Source organism: Alexandromys fortis, unplaced genomic scaffold (assembly GCF_014885135.2).
Source record: "Alexandromys fortis isolate MF-2015 unplaced genomic scaffold, M_Fortis_MF-2015_v1.1 scaffold_17, whole genome shotgun sequence".
NCBI classification, from domain to species: domain Eukaryota; kingdom Metazoa; phylum Chordata; class Mammalia; order Rodentia; family Cricetidae; genus Alexandromys; species Alexandromys fortis.
In genome coordinates this window covers 13,550,638-13,570,234 of record NW_026067896.1, presented here as the reverse complement: position 1 = coordinate 13,570,234, position 19,597 = coordinate 13,550,638, and the positions used below count along the sequence as shown (strand labels likewise).

At 35.4% G+C, this 19,597-nt stretch overlaps 1 protein-coding gene across 1 annotated transcript in view; it reads right to left on the bottom strand.

Annotated features, from left to right (window-relative positions):
• Mdga2 (MAM domain containing glycosylphosphatidylinositol anchor 2) overlaps nucleotides 1-19,597 on the bottom strand; it is a 687,020-nt gene that overhangs the window by 82,239 nt on the left and 585,184 nt on the right. The window contains 1 exon segment of the mRNA XM_050163190.1: nucleotides 2,284-2,553. Within this exon segment, the coding sequence (XP_050019147.1) occupies nucleotides 2,284-2,553 (270 nt within the window).

The following is a 19,597-nucleotide window of genomic DNA, read 5'->3' as shown; positions in this document are numbered from 1 at the left end:
TGAAACAATAATGTTGACCTGAAGTTTGAAGAGCACACACCACAAAAAGAAAATAACGCCTGTGGATATTTCCTTTCCCCCTGTGAGGAAACTCATAACAAATCTATTCCTTTCCATGGTTATCAAAATCCACTTGCTGCACCCCACGGATGTGAGGTGGAAGAATGGAGCTTAAAGTTTCTTCTGGTCTCAGCTTGTCCTCCACTTTTCAAAGAGAATTTGGATCACATAAGGAGGAACAAATGAAAACCTTACAGAAGCAGCATGATCCTAAGCCTGACAGTCAGTTAAAGAATAGTATCACTTTAGAAAATTGGAAATTATCTAAGGCCAAAAGAGTTGAAAAGCTTCTAGTTAATTTTATGATGTCTTTTATTTTTAAAAGGATTAATGGATGAAAGTCAGATTCTTCATTTGTGTCAACATGAGAAAAGTAATTGTCTCTACACAATTCCTATTACTATTGAAAGTAATACATAGAAACTGACTAACTGGGTCAGATGGCTCAGCATAGAAGGTCATTGGGAACCAACCCTGACATCCGAGTTCCATCCTAAGGGAAATAAATCCTGCAAGAAGTTCTCTGACATCCACATACATGAAAGTACACCCCCATACAAGTACACACAAGTGCACAAAAGAAACAAACAAAAATGAAACATTTCTTAAAAAAGTTATCAGTAACCTAGCTGATTGCAAATCTCCTCTTGAATAACAGACAACATTCCAGGCCTTATTAACTTCACTACACTGACAATTCCCTCCTTCCCTCAAGCTAAACACACTGTCCTCGGAAATTTTGGCTTTGTGTTAATAGTCTAGTTTAAGAATCAAATAATAAAAGGCTTTTATTGATATGAACCATAATAAAGGCTTGTTAAATCAAGAGAAGGAGAGTACAGCAGAGAAGACCGCTTTATATTCCTTGGTAGCCAAGTGATTTCGTCAATCTAATATTATGTTTTAGGAAGCAGAATTGGTTCAGAGGAAACCCAGCTTTAGAGAGTGTCTTTGGGTTTCTATTATTGCAACAAAATACCATGACCCAAAAACAAACTGGAGAGGAAAGGGTTTATTAGGCTTACACTTCAGCATTGCTGTTTATCTCTGAAGGAAGTCAGAATAAGAACTCAAAGAGGGTAGGATCCCAGAGGCAGGAGCAGATGTAGAGGCCATCGAGGGGAGCTGCTTTCAGGATTACCTCCCATGGCTTACTCAATCCACCTTCTTATAGAATCCAGGACCAGCAGGTCAGAGATGGCATCACTCACAGTGGGCTGGACCCTCCCACACTAATCACTATATGGAAAAATGCCTTATAGCTCGATCTCAAAGAGGCATTTCCTCAGCTGAGGCTTCTTCCTCTCATGTCTCTAGCCTGTGTCAAATTGATACACAAAACTACCCAGTACAAAGAGATTATTCAAAATCAAATCATAACAACCAGATTTCTCACTAATGAACAAGTTTTCAGTCTGGAATATTTTCATCTTTTTTTTTAACAATAGCTTTTTAGAGATGACACAGGGGTCAGCTTCTTTATTCAATATCACAAAAGTTCTAACTGTTAAATGGAATTTTACATAAAACAAAAATAACATTGAAAAGGTAATTTTCTTTTAATACATTCCAAAACTCTGGCTCAAAAAAAAATAGCAAAACAATAGATTTGTCATAGCATGGAGAATATCAGAATAATACTTTCAATAAGGGTCTAAAACTATACAACATGAACATCCAGTTGTTAACAGCATCAAAATGTATTAGTACTTCTCCCTACTTGTCATACTTAGTATACCGTTTATTTGTCTGCCATGAAATATTTGAGAACATGTGGCAAGCAAAGACCAAACTCAGAAACTAATCCTTGGACACTAAGAGATAATAACTAAGTAAGAAAACAAAACATTGCTACTTCTAATAAAAAAAAAAATGAGAGCCAGACCACAAGTCATATCTTGCAATCTTTTCTCAGAACTACTAGTTACCACAATCAGTTGTGTTATTACTGAAATGAACAAACAAGATCAGGAGAACTTGCTCTCCTCATCTGAATTCAGGGAACTATCTGTGTGATTTTACAGGCACAGGCGTTGTTCTCACCAGAAAGACAGACTTTCCTGCCCTAAAAATAATCAGATAGAAACAGCAACTACAACAGTGAGATCACAAATTTACACGCCTATCTATTCAGGAAATGATTTCAACCAGCATTCGCATTAAGTCCAAGGTCTGTGGCTCTAAAATCATTTTTAAAAAAATCAAATTAATTTAGTTTCCTACCTGTCACCAGAAAGCTGCATCGCCCCGCCCCGGCTTCATTTATGATGCTGCAGTTATAGACGCCGTAGTTCTCATTGGAAAGACTTTTTACAGGGTACTCCGTATATTCCTGAGAGTCAAACTGACCGGTCCGTAATAATTTATTGCCCAAACGCCACTCATAGGTGAGTACTCGTATTGGATAAGCCCGCAGGACCCTGCAGCTCATGGTGACACTTCTGTCCTGTCCTTGACGGATTTCCAAGAATGCTGGTTCCACAGCTGGGGGATCTGGGGGAAGATAAGTTAAAACATATGAAAGATGAGGCTTTCAAAGCAGAACTTTTTTTTTGGCTATTCTGTTGTGAAGGAGGGATTTTTAAGAACATATGTTACAGTGGGTGAGTATAAGAGGAAGGTGGTGAAGTACTTCTAAACATGGAAGAATTTCATCTTGAGCTTGGAAATAAGATTTTTCTCCGAGTGGACAGTCAAGAGACTTGTTGCTTTCCAAAGACAAACAAACAAAAATGAAAACAAAAAGAAAAACATTTACAGGTAAAACAACAACAATAACAAATTCTTATTTCCTTCTAGCTGGTTTCAGGAAAAAAATCATGTTCAGGCACCACTGAAGTTACGGAGGCACAAACAAAATCAAGGCTTCACATTAGCATGAGACTGTGAAGTCTTTTATTTAATCTGTAAATTATAATTACCACTTGTTAAGCTCAGTTTGTGGTGTGGTACTTATTAGTTTATAAAACAAGTAAGAAAGATTTATAAATCTGTGTTGTAAATGGTTGGGATTGATTTCCTTGTATTGAAAATCCACAATCCATAAACTGTAAGGACATTTTGCAAACTGTACCACACTTTAAGATGGCGTTTAATCCCACTGTAATAGCAGACTTATTTGACATATTTATGATTTTTGTGTAACTAAAACTTGCTATATTTGTTACATTATATTTTTGATTTTGATGATGAAATTTGCAATACCCTATTTAAGGGATATAAAAATATATACAACTCATTGCTAAAAACCCAAAATCAAACCTTTGCTTAACCGTTTTGCAACCTCCAGTTAAAAGTTACATTCTGAAGCGGATGATGTCACTGGAAGCTGTGCAGTCCTACAAGGCTGAAATGTTCGGTGACTCCACCCTTAACTAGACATTTATGGAACTCTTGTAAATTGTCCAGTATAAAAACTGCACAGCTCCTCTTGCACTTGGGAGGCAGAGATAGGCAGATCTCTGTGAGTTGGAGGCCAGCCTTGTCTATAAGAGCTAGTTCCAGGACAGCCTCCATAGCCACAGAGAAACCCTGTCTCGGAAAAAAAAAAAAAAAAAAAACAAACATCGAACAACAAAGACAAAAAACAAAAACTGCATAGCTGTACCTGACGGTTCTTACTTCACACTGCTCACAGGTTTTGGAAATTGGTTATTGTCAGTCTGAAATTGTTCTCATCCTATGTTGCCTGTTAAATAGTTTCAATCTATTTTCTTGTTATCAGTCTACTGAATGGTCTTTCTTATTCCTTTCAGCAAACATTGGTAAGCCTCTCTATCTATTCTGATTTTATCTATTCATTTTTTTCTTTGTATCCTTTCCATAAAAGCAGTATGGATTTTTTTCTACATGCAAGAAAATGCATTAATATATTTCATGTTATAACAATGATAAGGTGTTTTAAGAAAGGTGGTGCCTGTGTTGTGTCTTGTAAAAAAGAGAGGACATGTAGAGTGTGTACGCCATAATGAAGCACATTCCAGGTATGAGAGAAGGGTGCGTTTAAAGGAGCCAGTGAGGAACAAATGCTCAGAGGAATTCAAAGGCACCAACAGAATCGGTGATAAAGTATCACCATGACTCTGGAGAAAATGCCGGTAGCAAGGCAGGAAAGTCTGTTCAAGGATACCTCAGTCTCGTGTTACAGAGTTAGGTTGTATAGTCAGTGTTAGGAAAATTATAAAAAGTACAACACTTACGTGATCAAATTATTAGTCATAATATTACCAATTAGTAAAAAAAATCTGTAGTAGTAGAGAACACGAAGCAGAGAGGACAAGGAAAGTTGCAGAAAAATGACAGCATTGGTTAAAAAAGAAAGAATAAAACGGTGAACAACTCTCTATGAACTAAGGGGGAAAACAAGTGATTGCTTTTTTCGATGAGGTGGGCAATGAGGTCAGTTCTACAGATGGGAAGAAATGAAAGGGAATCTAGTGTGCAGTTGATTCTCTGCACACGTGAGCCACACTGGGAGCAAGGGCTTCCTCCTATTATCCCCTAGGCCACTAATCTGTCTATTTCCAAGCATACAAGCTATTTCTGGTTATCTCTTCTTTTGAATCTTTATTTTAATAACTCATGGTTATACAAAAGTTCATATAGACTCAGTCCTCCACACGTGTTGGTGCTTCTGTACGACAGGATATAGCTCTTCCACTCAGAGGAAAAGGGAGGAGAAGAAACGTTGTATAGTGTGAAAGTGTGTTTTCATTGGTCAGATCATGTCTGGCAAGACTGATTGGTTAACTGAGCAATTGCCTACTTATTTTAGTTGGGTAAATCTTGACCAGTTTTAGCATCATCTAAAAGGGTTTCGTAGCTTTAATGTTTTTCTCTTGTAACTCTATCTTCTTTTTGCTATACCTATTTCTTGACTGTACTTCAAAAATATGCACCTTTAAAAATTCATGAGTTCACATTTTATTACTGTAAACTCATCGTTATCTCTAAGGCTTCGTTTCTAAGAGTCTATTTTCTATAGTAATGTAGCTAGCTACTTGTATGTTATTTATCTAGTATTTGCATTTCACATTTTGACTAGCTCTTACTCTGAATCTTCAGTGTCACTACATTTCCCAGGCTCCTTCTGACCAGCCTGTGCCTATCCTCCGTCATTTCTGAGAGCCTGGCAACCCATCCCCTTTGCATTCAGCCCTTCATCCCCTGATATCTGTATAAAATTGTTTGTTCTAATTTTGTATTTGTTTTCAAGTTTTGATTTCTCATTGCCTTCTCTTTGATTGTTGGATTAAATAATTATCCAACCCTTTTCTTGCTGCCAGTTAGGATTTGCCCACTTTTCCTATTATTTTGATTCCATAGCCATGGATCTAGAGAAAAACTAAATCTGAAAACTTTCTCCTTCTTTGACTCATATCCTGACATGTATTACCAGCTCGTGAATTTAATTCTCCCTTGCTTGGAAATTCTATTTCACATCAGCTGCAATGCTAACATTTCTATGCCCCGGTTCATTAGCCGTGTGTTCCTTAATGTATTAAATTCTTGGACCTGCGATCATTTCCTTTGTTTCTACAGTCACTATTTTGAACTTCCCAGCACATCTTTGCTTATCTCTATGATCTTTATATGTAAAGCGTATTTTCATTATTAAAATAATTTTTCAAGGCACACAATTTTAAAGACTAGCAGTTCTCTCTGTCAACACACAGCTCCACTGTTTTTGGATGACCGTGCATCCTGTAGAAAACTGATTTCAAAGCTTTCCATTTTGAGCTCCTTTTTCTTCCACCTAGCTCCTTTCAAAATCTCTTTGTCTTTGATGTCTATGGTTCCGTGTAGTGTTTATAGGTATGAGCTTCTTTTTAGTTGGACGTTTCAATTTGATGTGCTTATAGCTGTTAGTTCAAATTTGTCTTTCATCTGTGATATTTTGAAAAGGTCTCATCATCAGCTCTTCAAACAAACTTCTTTTGTCTTCTTTAAATCCTTACTTGATGATCTTTCTCCTATATCTTCTACATTTTAAAAACTATTCTCTGAAGTCTTTCTGTTTGTTTTTGTTTTTCTCCTGTGTATTAGTATTAATAAATTCATCTGAGAAAACACAATTTGTTAATTCTTTTTATAACTCTACTTAATCTGCTAAGTGTATTCTGGTGTTTTTAGTTCAATAATTCAGATTTAATCTATAAACATTCTATGCAATTCTGCACAGCTATTATGCTGGCTAGCATGGTCAGACCTGTATTTAATGTTCTTAATGTAACTTTTTACGTATAGAAATGTCTTCTGATAGTGAAGAACATGGGGAGCATATTCCTACTGCTTTTCCTTTAGAGTTCATTATATTTCTGTCACTTTGTACGTGTTGATTCTCTTCTACATTATGAAGTTTAAAATCATCTTGATATTTTTTTCTGCAGAGACAATTCATTTCCATAAACAAATATTAGCAGCAATGCTTGCAATTACACAATGCCTGTGGCTGCAAGTCTATTGAACTATTAAATGATAGAGGCTGTGATATGAACTTCTCGGTTTCAGCATCTTTAATTGTATTATAGTTTCAAAATGGCCATTTGCTTGTGTTTATTGAAAGTGAAAGTGTAGAAACTATGTTTGTTCACTTTATCTTTGTTCTCATCCTTGAATTCCTTCCATTTTGGAAAGGGTCTACAAATGTTTACAGTGGAGACCCTCCCCCATAAACATTATAGATTTGAAGTTCCTTACCTGCTGCTCAGGGATATTAACAACCAGACCTCCTATTTTCCAAGTCAGCAAAGGTACTCAGTGAAAATGTAGCTGGTTTGACCACCCTCCTACAAATTCACTGAAGTGCATTTTAATACGCATTTTGATGTTCTTAATAGGACTTAGGAAGCATTTTTCGTTTGTGTCCACTGGAAAGGCTGTGTAGACTATTCCATTTTTGTATGTGCTCAGATATGTCTTGTTAGTCAAGAGGACATATGACTATAAAGCCCCATAAGATCTGGGCATAAATGCACACCTTGAAATCTCAGAACTTGAAAGGCTAAGGCAGAAAGATCAGTTTAAGGACAGTTAGGCTACTGGAAATCATGTTTTAAATAAAATGGGGATGGTTTCAAGTTGTAGGTTTTAAGTTGTGCTTAGACTGTGTGTAAACAGTCAAATAAAATGCAAAATTGGTTTCTCCTTTATGTAAAATCACTCATGGAGCTGGAGTATAATAACTACTAAAAAGGAATATATAAAAATAATCAGTGATTTGTGGATATTCAAAATATAGATGTTATACAAATGAAAGGGTTACATTTTAAAATAGATTTATTAATTTTATTTTTTGTGAGTGTTTTGTCTGCATAAATGCATATGCATCACATGAGTTCTTGGCTACAGATGGTTGTAAACCACCAGGTGTGTGCTAAGCATTGAGTCCAGGTTCTTTTTAAGAGCAACAAGTGCTCTTACCTTCCGAGCTATCTCTTCAGATGCAAGTGCTGCATGTTCTAAATAACAGAAATAATAAGCTGTCTCGTCATAGTAAGAAACAAAGATGCATTTATCTAAAATTATCTAGTTATTTTAAAATTATCTCCAAAATAATTTGTGAAAGTAAATATACATGTGCCAATATATTATAAGCAGTAGATTTGGAGTGTGTAAATAAAGAAACGTAAAGAAAACTGCAGATAACCTTTAGCCCAGGAGCAGTGTCTATGATTAGAAAGGAAAGTTGTTTCTATAGCTTGTACCAAAAGTATCGGATGGACTTATACACACTTCACTGAAACTCTTCTCCTCCACCATTATGTGTTACATAGAACACAAGCCGTCCATGCAATGCCTTCTAGCAGATCAGCATGGCTTCCCTTGTTATCTTTAGGTCAGAAGCACCTGCTCCTAAAAAGAAGCCTCCTCGCTTTGTGTCCTTATTGAGTGCATCTTATTGAGTCCACTGATCATCACCTTTTCACTGTGCTAAGAATGTCTTGTAACTTCCGTCTCTGGCTACATTCTCGACCAACTTTTCTTTCTATGATGCATGTAAAGAAAGTAGTTTTTTGGAGTAGACTGATGGCTCTGTCCTTTCTTTCTACTTTAATTTTTTTTCCAATTAGAAAATGAATTCCTTCATTGATAATTTTGTAACTGTTTTGATCACACACAACCCATCCTTCAATTCTATCCATATCTACCTTCCTCACTTCCCTACCCACCCAAATGTGTGTGTGTGTGTGTGTGTGTGTGTGTGTGGTGGTTGGGGGTGTTGTTGTTTTAACATGCACCAAGTCTAATTGGTGCTGACCATATACTATTGGATGTGTGGTCTACTGTAGCATGATCAACTCACCGGAAACTACATTCTTAAAAGAAAATGCACTCTCTCCATTCTAACAGCTAGCAATTGCCAATAGCTTCTTGGCTAAGGGTAAGCTAAATTAAGATGAAATAAATACTTCTAACAGACCCCATCATTTAATAAGATAGAAGTAGGAGTTAAAAATCTGCCAACAAAAATGTCAAAGAAACAAATGAAAACCCAGGGCCACATGGATTCAGTTCAGAATTCTACCAGATCTTCAAAGGACAGCATATACCAAATTTCCTCAAATTATTCAGTACAATAAAAAAATGAAAGAACATTTTCAAAATGTTTTTATGAATAAATATTACCCTGATGCCCAAACCAGACAAAAGCCTATCAAAATAAAAGTATATGTCAATATCTATGGCAAAAATGTACTTTTTTCTTCCCTAATGTGTTCGTTTGGATCATTGTTCTGCTTCCAATAGCAGATCCCTTTAATCTTTTAGATTTTATGACTTTAGAATTTAGTGTTCATGATCATTTTCAGAGCTGGTTATAATGAAGTATGCTTCTTTTAATCTCCTTGATATCATGTTTATTTCTCAGGTTGTAACAATGCCATGAAACAGACACATCTTTTATCATTAAAAATGTAGTCATTGGAGAGAAGGATGGTTTCCTTGGAAGGGAAGAGATTGTCATCAACAAGCATTAGGGCCTGGGCCCAAATATCCATTACCAACACAAAAACTTTGCTTGCCTCATTCTCCAGCTTTATAAGCAGAAAGAATCAGATTCCCAAGTGCTACCTGATCCAGTTAACTGAAACTGGTAAGCTTCAGTTTCAGTTGGATGTTTAAAGGCAGTAAGATAGGGCGAAATAAGAAGACACCCAATGCCTTGTCCTGGACTGCACACATACGTGCACACTCAGATGAATGCAACACACACACACACACACACACACACACACACACACACACCTCTTTCATTTTAGCAAGACACGAGAGTGCACACCAATAACCCCACCAGTCTAGAAGTAAAGTCATGAAAATTACTGAAATTTGAGATCAGTCTGAGTTATGAGTTTCAGGCCAGCAGGAGCCATCTAATAGGACCCTATCTTAAACAAACATACAATGAGGAAACAATAATAACCTCATAGTTTGATACAGAGAATGGAGATCGAATTTAGTGGGCTGAAATGACAAGAAACAAAAAACAAGTGAAAGGGATAAACCACAGTTTGGGAAATAAAATAATTTAGCAGAAAATTTATGAGGGAAATCAGCCAGCATATTGCATCATCAGGACCTGGAGGCAAAAACTTAGTGCAGTGAGGAAGATTTGCTAGAATGAAACATTTCAGAGACCCAGAAGTTGGCAGTACTTAGAAGACCAACGATATCACCAGTAAGTGAAGGATAAATTCAGAGAAGCTTGAGAACATGGGAGTCAAACATAAACAAGTTAGGTGAATACACAGTCACTCTCAAGTTGTATTTGTAAAAAAAATAGTGTTTGCCATTGATTATCTTTCATGTTAAAAAATAATTTTAAAGTAATAAAGTAATTTTCTTTTCCTAGCAGGGATATAGCCTAAAGCACTTAGTTATTTTTGTGAATGGCTACTTTGAGGATACTTTATCTGGAATCTTATATTATTTCAAATTGTGACTTCTTGGTACCATCTCTATGTGTTAGTGTTATTTTCCTCACACAAATCACTCAGGGTAGTCTACTAATGGCTTACAAGGCTACCTTGTAATTTCGTTTAAAATATTTCCAATTCAGTATTGATTTTATAAAGTCTAATAGACTGAGTTGGAAAGCATCCCCAAATTGCTGCAGCCATTACTTCTGTTTAAAAGGCTGCCAGAAGGGACTTGAATTCCAGGATGTTTTTATCTCAGAAAGCTAGCACATTTGAAACAGGAGGTTCACTCATCATGGCCCAATGAAATCCACCTATGGAAACTCTCTTCATGAAAGGCTCACCTTTAGCATACTAGATACTAACGAGCTCTGCATTTCACTCTCTGGGCTCACCTAGTTAGAAGACTCAACTCTGCAGTCATGATGAAATGGATGGTGAGAAGACAGCAAACATGAAAGAATCTGCAGGTGCTAAAAATGTTAGAGCTAACTGAATAGAACCCGTGTTTCATGCTGCAAGGACTTCTTCAGCATATTTATTAAAATATTGAATACTAATGAAATTATAGATAAAATACTATAAAAATCAATGTAAGTGTTTTCAATGCCCAAAGTAGGGTTTCTTGAGATGTGTAAATAAGTTACTCCTGGCTTTTCTAAGTATCTATTTCAAAGTCATTCTAAATGCTCTTAAAACGACACTTGCTGCTGCAGAGTGTTCACTCAATGGTAGGTGTTAAGATACGCACAAAGATTACACCCTTATGACAGACAATAGCATATTTTTAGAAGTGCCTAAAACACAGAAGAGTTAAAAATATTATTCATCTAAAAATGGCAGAATAATCAAAGCAATTTTATTTCAGAATGCTTTCTCTCCATTGCAATTTGTGCTTTGTTATTTTGAAAACAGATACCAATTTGTTTTGGTTGAATTCGTTCATTCAAAGAGGACTATGAATAGAAGTTGACCCACTCACGCCATCACCAATGGTGAGAAACAGAAAATCCTCAAGGAAGCATGAAACCATTGGGGCAAATCTTGTAGAAGAAAACAAATATTAACAATGGATTTCAAGCCTGAATCAACTTGTAATTTGTGTGCCACTCTGTGAATATGAATGAATATATTTCTAGTACAATAGTGTGTATGTCTAAAGGTAAAAGTATAACCTTTGAAAAATAATAAGAATTTAATTGTAAAAACCTAAAGAAAACCCCTCAAGTATGAATGCTCTCAAACACCTCACACATATTCCAAGTTACAGACTTTTGGTTCAAATACAAACTAACAATTTAAAAACATAAAGCTAAACTATTTTAAAGAATAGCATATGCGAATAAGTACATAAACTGGTTCATTGCGATGGCACCTGGATATTATATCAAAGTTGTGTCTGCAGAAGAAATAATAAGTTATACTTTATTAAAATTGAAATTTCTTCTATTGTAAAGCCACTGTTAAGAAAAATTAAAGGACCACGGACAAACTTTGAAGATACTTTCTAAGAGATATTTAATAAGGGATAGTTAGCCACAATATAAAAAGAATTATAAAAGATAATATAAGAGAAGTGATTTGATTTTTAAAATGGGTCAGAAGTCCTAGCAGGCACAACTGACCTTACCAGAGACGGTAGACAGCTGGAAATAAGATACAAAGTTTTCCTTGACATCAGAGATATGAAACATAACAGTACACACCTATTAACATGTCTGAAATATAGACCATTGACAGCACTCAATACTGGAGAGGGTGCGGAGCCACGGTGAGAATTCTGCATTGCTTTTGAGAAAACAAAACCTAGAACCAATACTGGAGTCATTTGGCATTTTCTTAGAATCTAGGTACGGTCTTGTTAGGTGCTACAGCATTTCTATAATCATTTCTACAAAAGGTGCTGAACCTTCATGTTTACACAAATACCTACATAGTGCTATTATAGTACCTTCATTTGTTACTAAACTTAGAAGACATAAATACCCCTTTCAGTAGGTGAATGTATAAACTATCTTTGGTTCAAGTAGACAAATGGAATATTATTCATTACTAACACAGAAAGAGACACAAGCACGTTTAAACACACATTAAAAGGGCAAGAGGCTATGCTTAAAAGATACATGTTTACAATAACTCTGTATGCATGGTACTCTGAAAGGGCAAAAGCCACGAAGACAGTAAAATGTCTAGCTGCTCCTAGGATATAGGGGATTAAAAAGATGCCTACTGGTGAAACATAGAAGACCTTTAAGTCAATGGAAATGTTCAGAGTGATGCCACAGTGGTAGGAGGCTTACTGCTGTCAATTTCTCCATCTTGTGGAATTTTAAGCATCCAGAGAGATTTTCTAGGGTTGGAGAAGAAAAATCACATGTTCTTTATGATTTGAAGATACTGCTCTCCTAACTATCATGTGTGCATGTATGTGTGTATGTATGTATGCATGCATGTATGTATGTAGTATCTATCTATTTATCTATCTATCTATCTATCTATCTATCTCTATCTAGGGCTATATCTATATAGCTGTAATTGTTGATGTAGTATAATATTCACCAAGGAAACCAAGAAGAGGTAATAATAAAATAGAAGGAAGGCTAGAATGCAGGGAAAAGGACTTGTGGGCTGTGGAAGAGTATATAAAACTATTTTTTAAATGTCCGTCTTGGGTATTTCTTCTTGTATGTAGATAAATGTAAATGAAAGTGAAATCATAAAGCCCCAAGTTCAGCTCCATGGCTTCAGGATGGCTGTTCTAACCAGATAGAAGTTTACTGAGAAACATGCACTGGGAGACAGGGCAGACGTTCACCTGCTTGGCTACCGTAATTTAGATGTGCAAAAGTTTTGTTCGTGACTTCATTACAAAAGTGGTTTTATTGTTAAAAGATAGAAAATTCTTAATAGATAAAAAAACAGAATCAAAGCAATTAATTTGTTTCTGTTCACAGTAGTCAAAGTTAGACAATCTGTTGCATTTCTAGGCTCCTAAATGAAGTGGTAATTTGATAATAACTTCAATTTGGAAAATGTTGGCCTAAGGAAAATGTAGCTGAAAATAACACATTTGTTCCTTAAAGTCAGCTATAACTCACCATTCCATATGTTTACGGGTCTACTTAATTTAGAAAATTCATGCTTTTGTAGACAGATGTCATATAAGTCCATACACCCATTACAAAACACATGAAGACCACAGAGATCATTTACATTTATCTTAGTTGGCACTTGAGAAATAAAGGTCTTTTTTCCCCCTTAAGTCTATAGAAATTGGGGGAATTATTTGGAAACTGTCAAATTGTTATCAAGAATCTTGGTGCCGGCATTAAAATGTCAAATCTTAAGCCAAAGAGTATCAGATGTTGATTCAGCTCAGTGATTAGCTAACAAATGATAAGACCCAGAGGGAAAGTAGACATTCTGGGACTTTTTTCTCATTATTTTGCTCATAGCTAATAGCTTTCTTCAGAGTGTCTTTTGTTTATCATTATTGTGTTTTATTTTCTTTGAAGATGAAGGCATCCTTCACACATTTTGTATTTATTTAGGAAACTTCCCACAGGAAAACCAAACCAAACCAAAACAAAGCAAGGATATAATGCCAAATGATTCTAATTTAAATATCAGTAAAATTATGTCGTAATATGGATACCACATGCTGTTAGTATTAATGTGCTCTTTTCCCTATTCTAACCAAGATAAAAACTGAATAAAAAAATTCCTCAGGTACTACTCATACATAGGGGATGCCCAATTATACTGCAAAGAGGGCTCTTTGTTACAATTTAAGAAAAAAACATCTACCTTAGGTGCTAAGACTCCAGCAAGCATGGTGCTGAATGGATTTGTATGAAAGAGAAACTTATGAGTAGCAATTTAGATAGCAGTGTGTTGAGCGGTTGCTAGCTGGTGGACTCTAAATAACCCTAAACTATCAACAAGTCTAGCAAAGACAACAGACATTATCACTAAATCCCATCTAAGAGCAAGGACCAAAGAAGAAATTCACTCTTTAGTGTGTTATAAATGCTTTCCTCTTGAAGTCTGAGGTGCTGCAGCTTCGGCTTTTAAGAGCCACTGGTGAGAGGGAAGCTGCTGCCCCATGGCCTCTGAGAACACATAGATGTCACTGGTGAAAACACTAGGAACAGTGATAGGTTCTCTACTAAATGTGAAAAATATCTCTCAAAGAATGGCTCAAAGACAAGGTCATATATGTATATTTTAGTATTTGAGGAATGATAAGTTTATTTTACAGACAAAATTTGCAAGATAATTTCATAGACTTTCTGTATATAAAATGTATTGATCGTATATATCAACATATGAGTCCGCATTCATCAATGTCTCTTTGTGAAAATAAATGCATCTCAAATTTGTGAAAATTTTGACCATGTCTGATTTTAAAGAACCTTAGTTTATTACAAATCCAGCACACACATATGTCAACAAACAAATATGTATTGAGACCCTAGAGAACTGTAGGTAGCATATTTCTACCCATTAAGAAAATACTACATTCTGAACACACACATACATTCTGACATGTCTAATTAATCAAAGTACTGAACACAGACAATTAGAAAGACAAGAATATATATGCTTACAATTTTAACACTACTGTAATTAAATTAGTATTATAGGCATTGTAGGAAAGAATAGACAGTTCATCTCACAGTTTATGGTCTAGCATAGGAGGATTAGACATGATTACAAGAGCATTTAAACACTGAACTTGAGATGCTTTATGGGATTTCCAGAAGATGAAGTGAAGGTGAAGACGGGCATGATATAGTAGTCCTGCTCAGATTTAACTAGAATAGAATGTTAGTGTGAGAATATTAGTGACCACAGTTTCTTTATAATCTAGCTGAATTAAAAAAAAAGAAATATAAACAAAAGGACAACATGACAGCTTCTACATATGGTGGAGGAGAAGGTTTATTATTGATATGTGGGAGAGCATATCCAGAGGCAGAGACATCTGGGAGAGTTCAGGGTAGATATGACCAGACTGAGTTGACTTGGGTGGTGGGAGCGACACCAGCAAAGTTTCAGCATATCTACCTCCAGCCACAATTTCATGTTGTCTCCGTGACTCTTTCCTTTTTCCAGCATTCAGTTCTGTCTTCCCTACCTACCTAAGTTCTGCCCTATCAACAGGCCAAGGCAGTTTCTTTATTCAATAACCAAGAAAAACAACACACAGACAGGAGGACCTCCTACACCGGTGGATTAACTGATGGAGTTTGGCAAGATGCTGCATGCTCCAAGGGATGGAAGTCTTCAGAGAAAGGGTGGTAAAACTCAGAGGGTCAAACAACCATGCATAGCAAGAAGAAATAGGTCAAGCAAAAACCAGCAGGCACAGCAGTGCTGCATGGGAGAGGGGAGGTGCTCCTGGGAAGGCTGAATGCTCCTGAAGGTGAATTGGCTTTGGGGGCCAGATGACTGACAGGCCCAGTGAGATAAACTCATATTTGAGAAGACAGTAGTAAAACTTTTATATGAGAAGACAATAGTATGTGATGATCTATACCCAAAGCCAGAAGTAGACCTCATATCTACATTCCTAAAATGAGGAGCAGAAAGTGATTTGCCTTAACAACGTCCTGCTATTTTCACCTTTTTATATGGTAGCTTAAATTCTAAGCAGGGGCTGTTGTATTTAGCAGAGAAAGGTGGGGGCTGGGGAAGGTCCACAGCCACCCTGAAGGAGGGGTCCGTTTTCAATGGCCTCCAGGTTCATAAGAGTTTAAAAGCATGTCCACGAATGAAATCATAGAGATAGTAAGGCAGAAACCATGTAAGCAATAGATTATAAACATCCACACAACACAAAATGTCTTAAGTCAATAACATGTAATACGCAGAAAATCAAATTTGTGTATCAGTCATCCCTTTCAAAACCATCTAAACATAAAAACTATTCTCTTATTTTATGTCAGGTTTTCATTCAATATGTATACTTTATTCTACAGATGTTATATATAAAATATAATACTGTAACTGGGCAAGACAGTCCAGCAGTTCCTTCGTCTTGTGTCTTGCTGAGGCCATTTCTGGTTTAACTAGAATTTGATCTCCTTGACAGAGAATCCCGTGGAAAATTACCCAACTTTGTTCTACAAACCTGAGGTCAAGATGCCCCAGATAACATAGGTTCTGTTAAACTGACTGCTTGTGCCAACGTCAGTTCGCAGCTGCAGAGCAGAATATCAGGGTGTCAGCTCTCTTTTTTTTTTTCTTTTCCTTTCCTTTTCTGGTCTTTTCTTTCTTTTTTCTTTTTTTCCCTGTTAAAAGTTCCTTGCTCTAAACTCTAGGTGCTACACTTGGCTCCTGAAAACCTGAGTGTAGTCCAACAAGCTGGTGTAAAAACATTCACTTGTCATAATCTGTCTGAGTCGTCATGTAATTTGGGCTCCCTAGTAAAAGCAAGTTTCTGCATAATATAGGTGCTGATATATAAACTGCAAATTGAATAATCATGGACTCTATTTTTAAATCTTACACAGGTTCCCTAAATTATTTAGCTGCTGTACATTTTGAAATATTTATAAACTAGCCTATTAATTTATATGTGTTTTTAAAGCTAAAAATCCATTCATTTAAATAGAAGTCTAAAATATTTTTAAAGTAAAATATAGCATAAGTCTGTGAAAATTTTTACAGAGATACTTTTAGGCAACATTACGAGGAAAAAAATCTACAAGGGTATGGAATACTCTATTTCATTTAGTTTCTATCAATTTAAATATGAGAAGTCTATTATTGACTATTTATTAGACTTTCTTTAAAATAATTCTATTTTTTTAAGAATGATTTTCCAAAATGGTTATGCAATTTTTTTATTTCTAAATAACATGACTTGTATTTCATACTTTAGATATTTGAAATAAACAGACTCTCCAGATGTTTTTAATGTCAACTTAACATATTTAAAAATGAATATCTTTAAGTTTTCTTTCGGAGATTTCAACCAAAAGATTCCTGTAAACCCATATAAAGTGGACATATCTTAGCTGGTGTGATATCATACACCTTTAACCCCAGCACTCAGAAATCAGAAATAGACAGGAGGATCTCTATGAGTTTGAGGCCAGCCTGGTCTAAATATCAAGTATCAGACTTCACAAGACTGTATAGTGAGACTCTATCCAAAACAAATCCACGCAAAACATAAAAACTGGGCATGTCTCAAATAGCAGATTTAGAGATTTGTCTTTGGGCTCTGCCGGAATGAACTGCAGAGTCCCTTTGGTTTAGACCAGGTTTTCAGTGATAACAGTATGGCGTCAGTTTCAAGAACTTCAGGCTTGGGGGAACTACATGCTGAAAGAGAAAGATGTTAGTTTAACTACAGTTACCATTATAGCTCTTATTTTATCATTCAAAAGCAAGGGAGATGAGAATTTCTGCTAATTCTTTTCATCCAACAAATTGTTCTCCTCATCACACGTACTAATATGCTCAATGAAAGGAATCTGAATGTGAAGTTATTAATATAATTGTTGATATTTCTAAGTATAAACTTGATGGTGCAGTATTTAGTAATGGGAACAGGCTGTTCTAACAAGTTTGTCGGTATGTTTCACATACTGACATTGGATGTATCTAAGGAGAACTCCACATTTCAATCCCTATGGTGATCAGCTCATATAGCCTCAGTCTTGCTTCTGTTTCAAACACACCAAACTATAGATAGAGTCTTATTTTTCACATGAATAACTGACAGTAATTTATAAGTCTGCATTTGTTGTAGAGCAGTCAAGAATTATGATCTCTAGTAAATAACTGTTCTACTTCTATTTGTAATATGGGTTCCTATTAAACATTGACTTGTTGTTTCCTTATATTTTTCTAAAGACCTTCCAAAAATGCCTTTGATTTTGGTGTCAGATTAACATAGGGACAAGGCTGCAAGAAAATCTGTGAGCACATTGCAGGGCACTTCTTTGGTTAGCTTGGCTTTCTTTAAATATATGCTTCATGTTTTTTAAGAATGTTGAGAAAAAGTATACTTTGTCAGCTCACAGATACATAAATATTAATCAAATACAACTTTTATACATGGCCCCACTTTCCATTTTTTTCTTGTTGCCATGCATCCAATTATCCTAACACTGACAAAACTTTACGTCAAAATTAAGAAAAGTAATTCGAAGGTACAATTAATCCTGAAGTCTCTGAATTGGTATTTGCCAAAATTACCATAAAATATTATAATAAGTAGAGCTTGTTCTATCAATATTTATCAGTCTTCTTTATTTTCATATTCATTTTATCTTTTCCTTATGGCTTTTGGGAATTATAGCTCAACTCAAAAGAAAAGAACATATCTATAGTCAGGGATCCTGAAGCCTCAACCCAGTTCTCAAGCTAATAGGTTAGAGGCCAGCTTCTTAAACTGTGGGTCAAGAACCCACATAGGGTCATGAAATGTTTGACAACAGTAATATACTACAATCAAAGATAATGCAAAATCAAACATGCAATGAATCTACAGCAATTTTATTAGTATTCACCTGTGTTGCCCATGTGGCTTCACTATAATCTTGGTTCTCAATATCCAAGTGCACTTTCCTCCTCCACCCACCCATGTGGAGCCAACAAACCCTGCCTACAGTATCTCATCCCCCTTTGGAATCTATTGTATGCTATGATCTGTGATGTTTTCACAGTACATGTCAAGTCTTCAGCTCTTACAGAAATATAAAGGGTAGTTCTGAAAAATAAAGATTACTATTGTTTTTAATTTCCAACAAATAACCATTTTAAATGCTAGATTCTAAAAATTGCTGTCAGTGTTGCTGACTTTTCATCTTAAAAACTGTCAAATCAATTTTGTTTGATGATCACATTAGAATTAATAAAAGGTTACTAAATATATGTCTGCCCTTTTATGCTACATTTGTGAGCAAAGCAACAATCTTAACATTAAAACATTAATGATTATAATATATCAACCAGCTCTGGAAAACATGGAAGACTCTCTTTGCCCTACAGTGTCAAATACTCATACATGATGAAATTCTTGCAAACATAAACAACTCTATACAGTTTATTAGTATGGAAGTATGCTTTTATTATTGATGAGTGATAAAATACATGTGTATCAATGTATTGTTATAAAACAAATTTCTCTATGATTTATTATCTGCAAATCTTTCATGTGTTGCTATTTTATATGTTGGTATAACTGACAATGCACAAAATTTTCTTGAGTGTTTCAAAGATCTTGGATTAGATAACAGGAACCATGGGAGGAATTAAATTCTCTTGTATATATTAGGAAATTGTATATATAGACATTCCTTGTCTTTATCAGTGAGTTCTTTTCTTTTATCAAAGACTATGCAGAGTTTCATATAGTTTAGTTTAGCCTATGATTTAATATATAGCTCAGATCTCAGGTTGGTCTTGAACTCTGGATATTACCCATTTTCTTCTTAGTAGCTAAAAGCACATGATTGTGCTACCCAGCTTGGCTTTATTCAATGAAACTTTATAAAGATTAATGAAAGAAGATGTCAAAGTGACTATAAAAGAGGATTGTCTCAACACAGTATATATATATGTATATATATACATACATACAGTATATATAATCAACATTA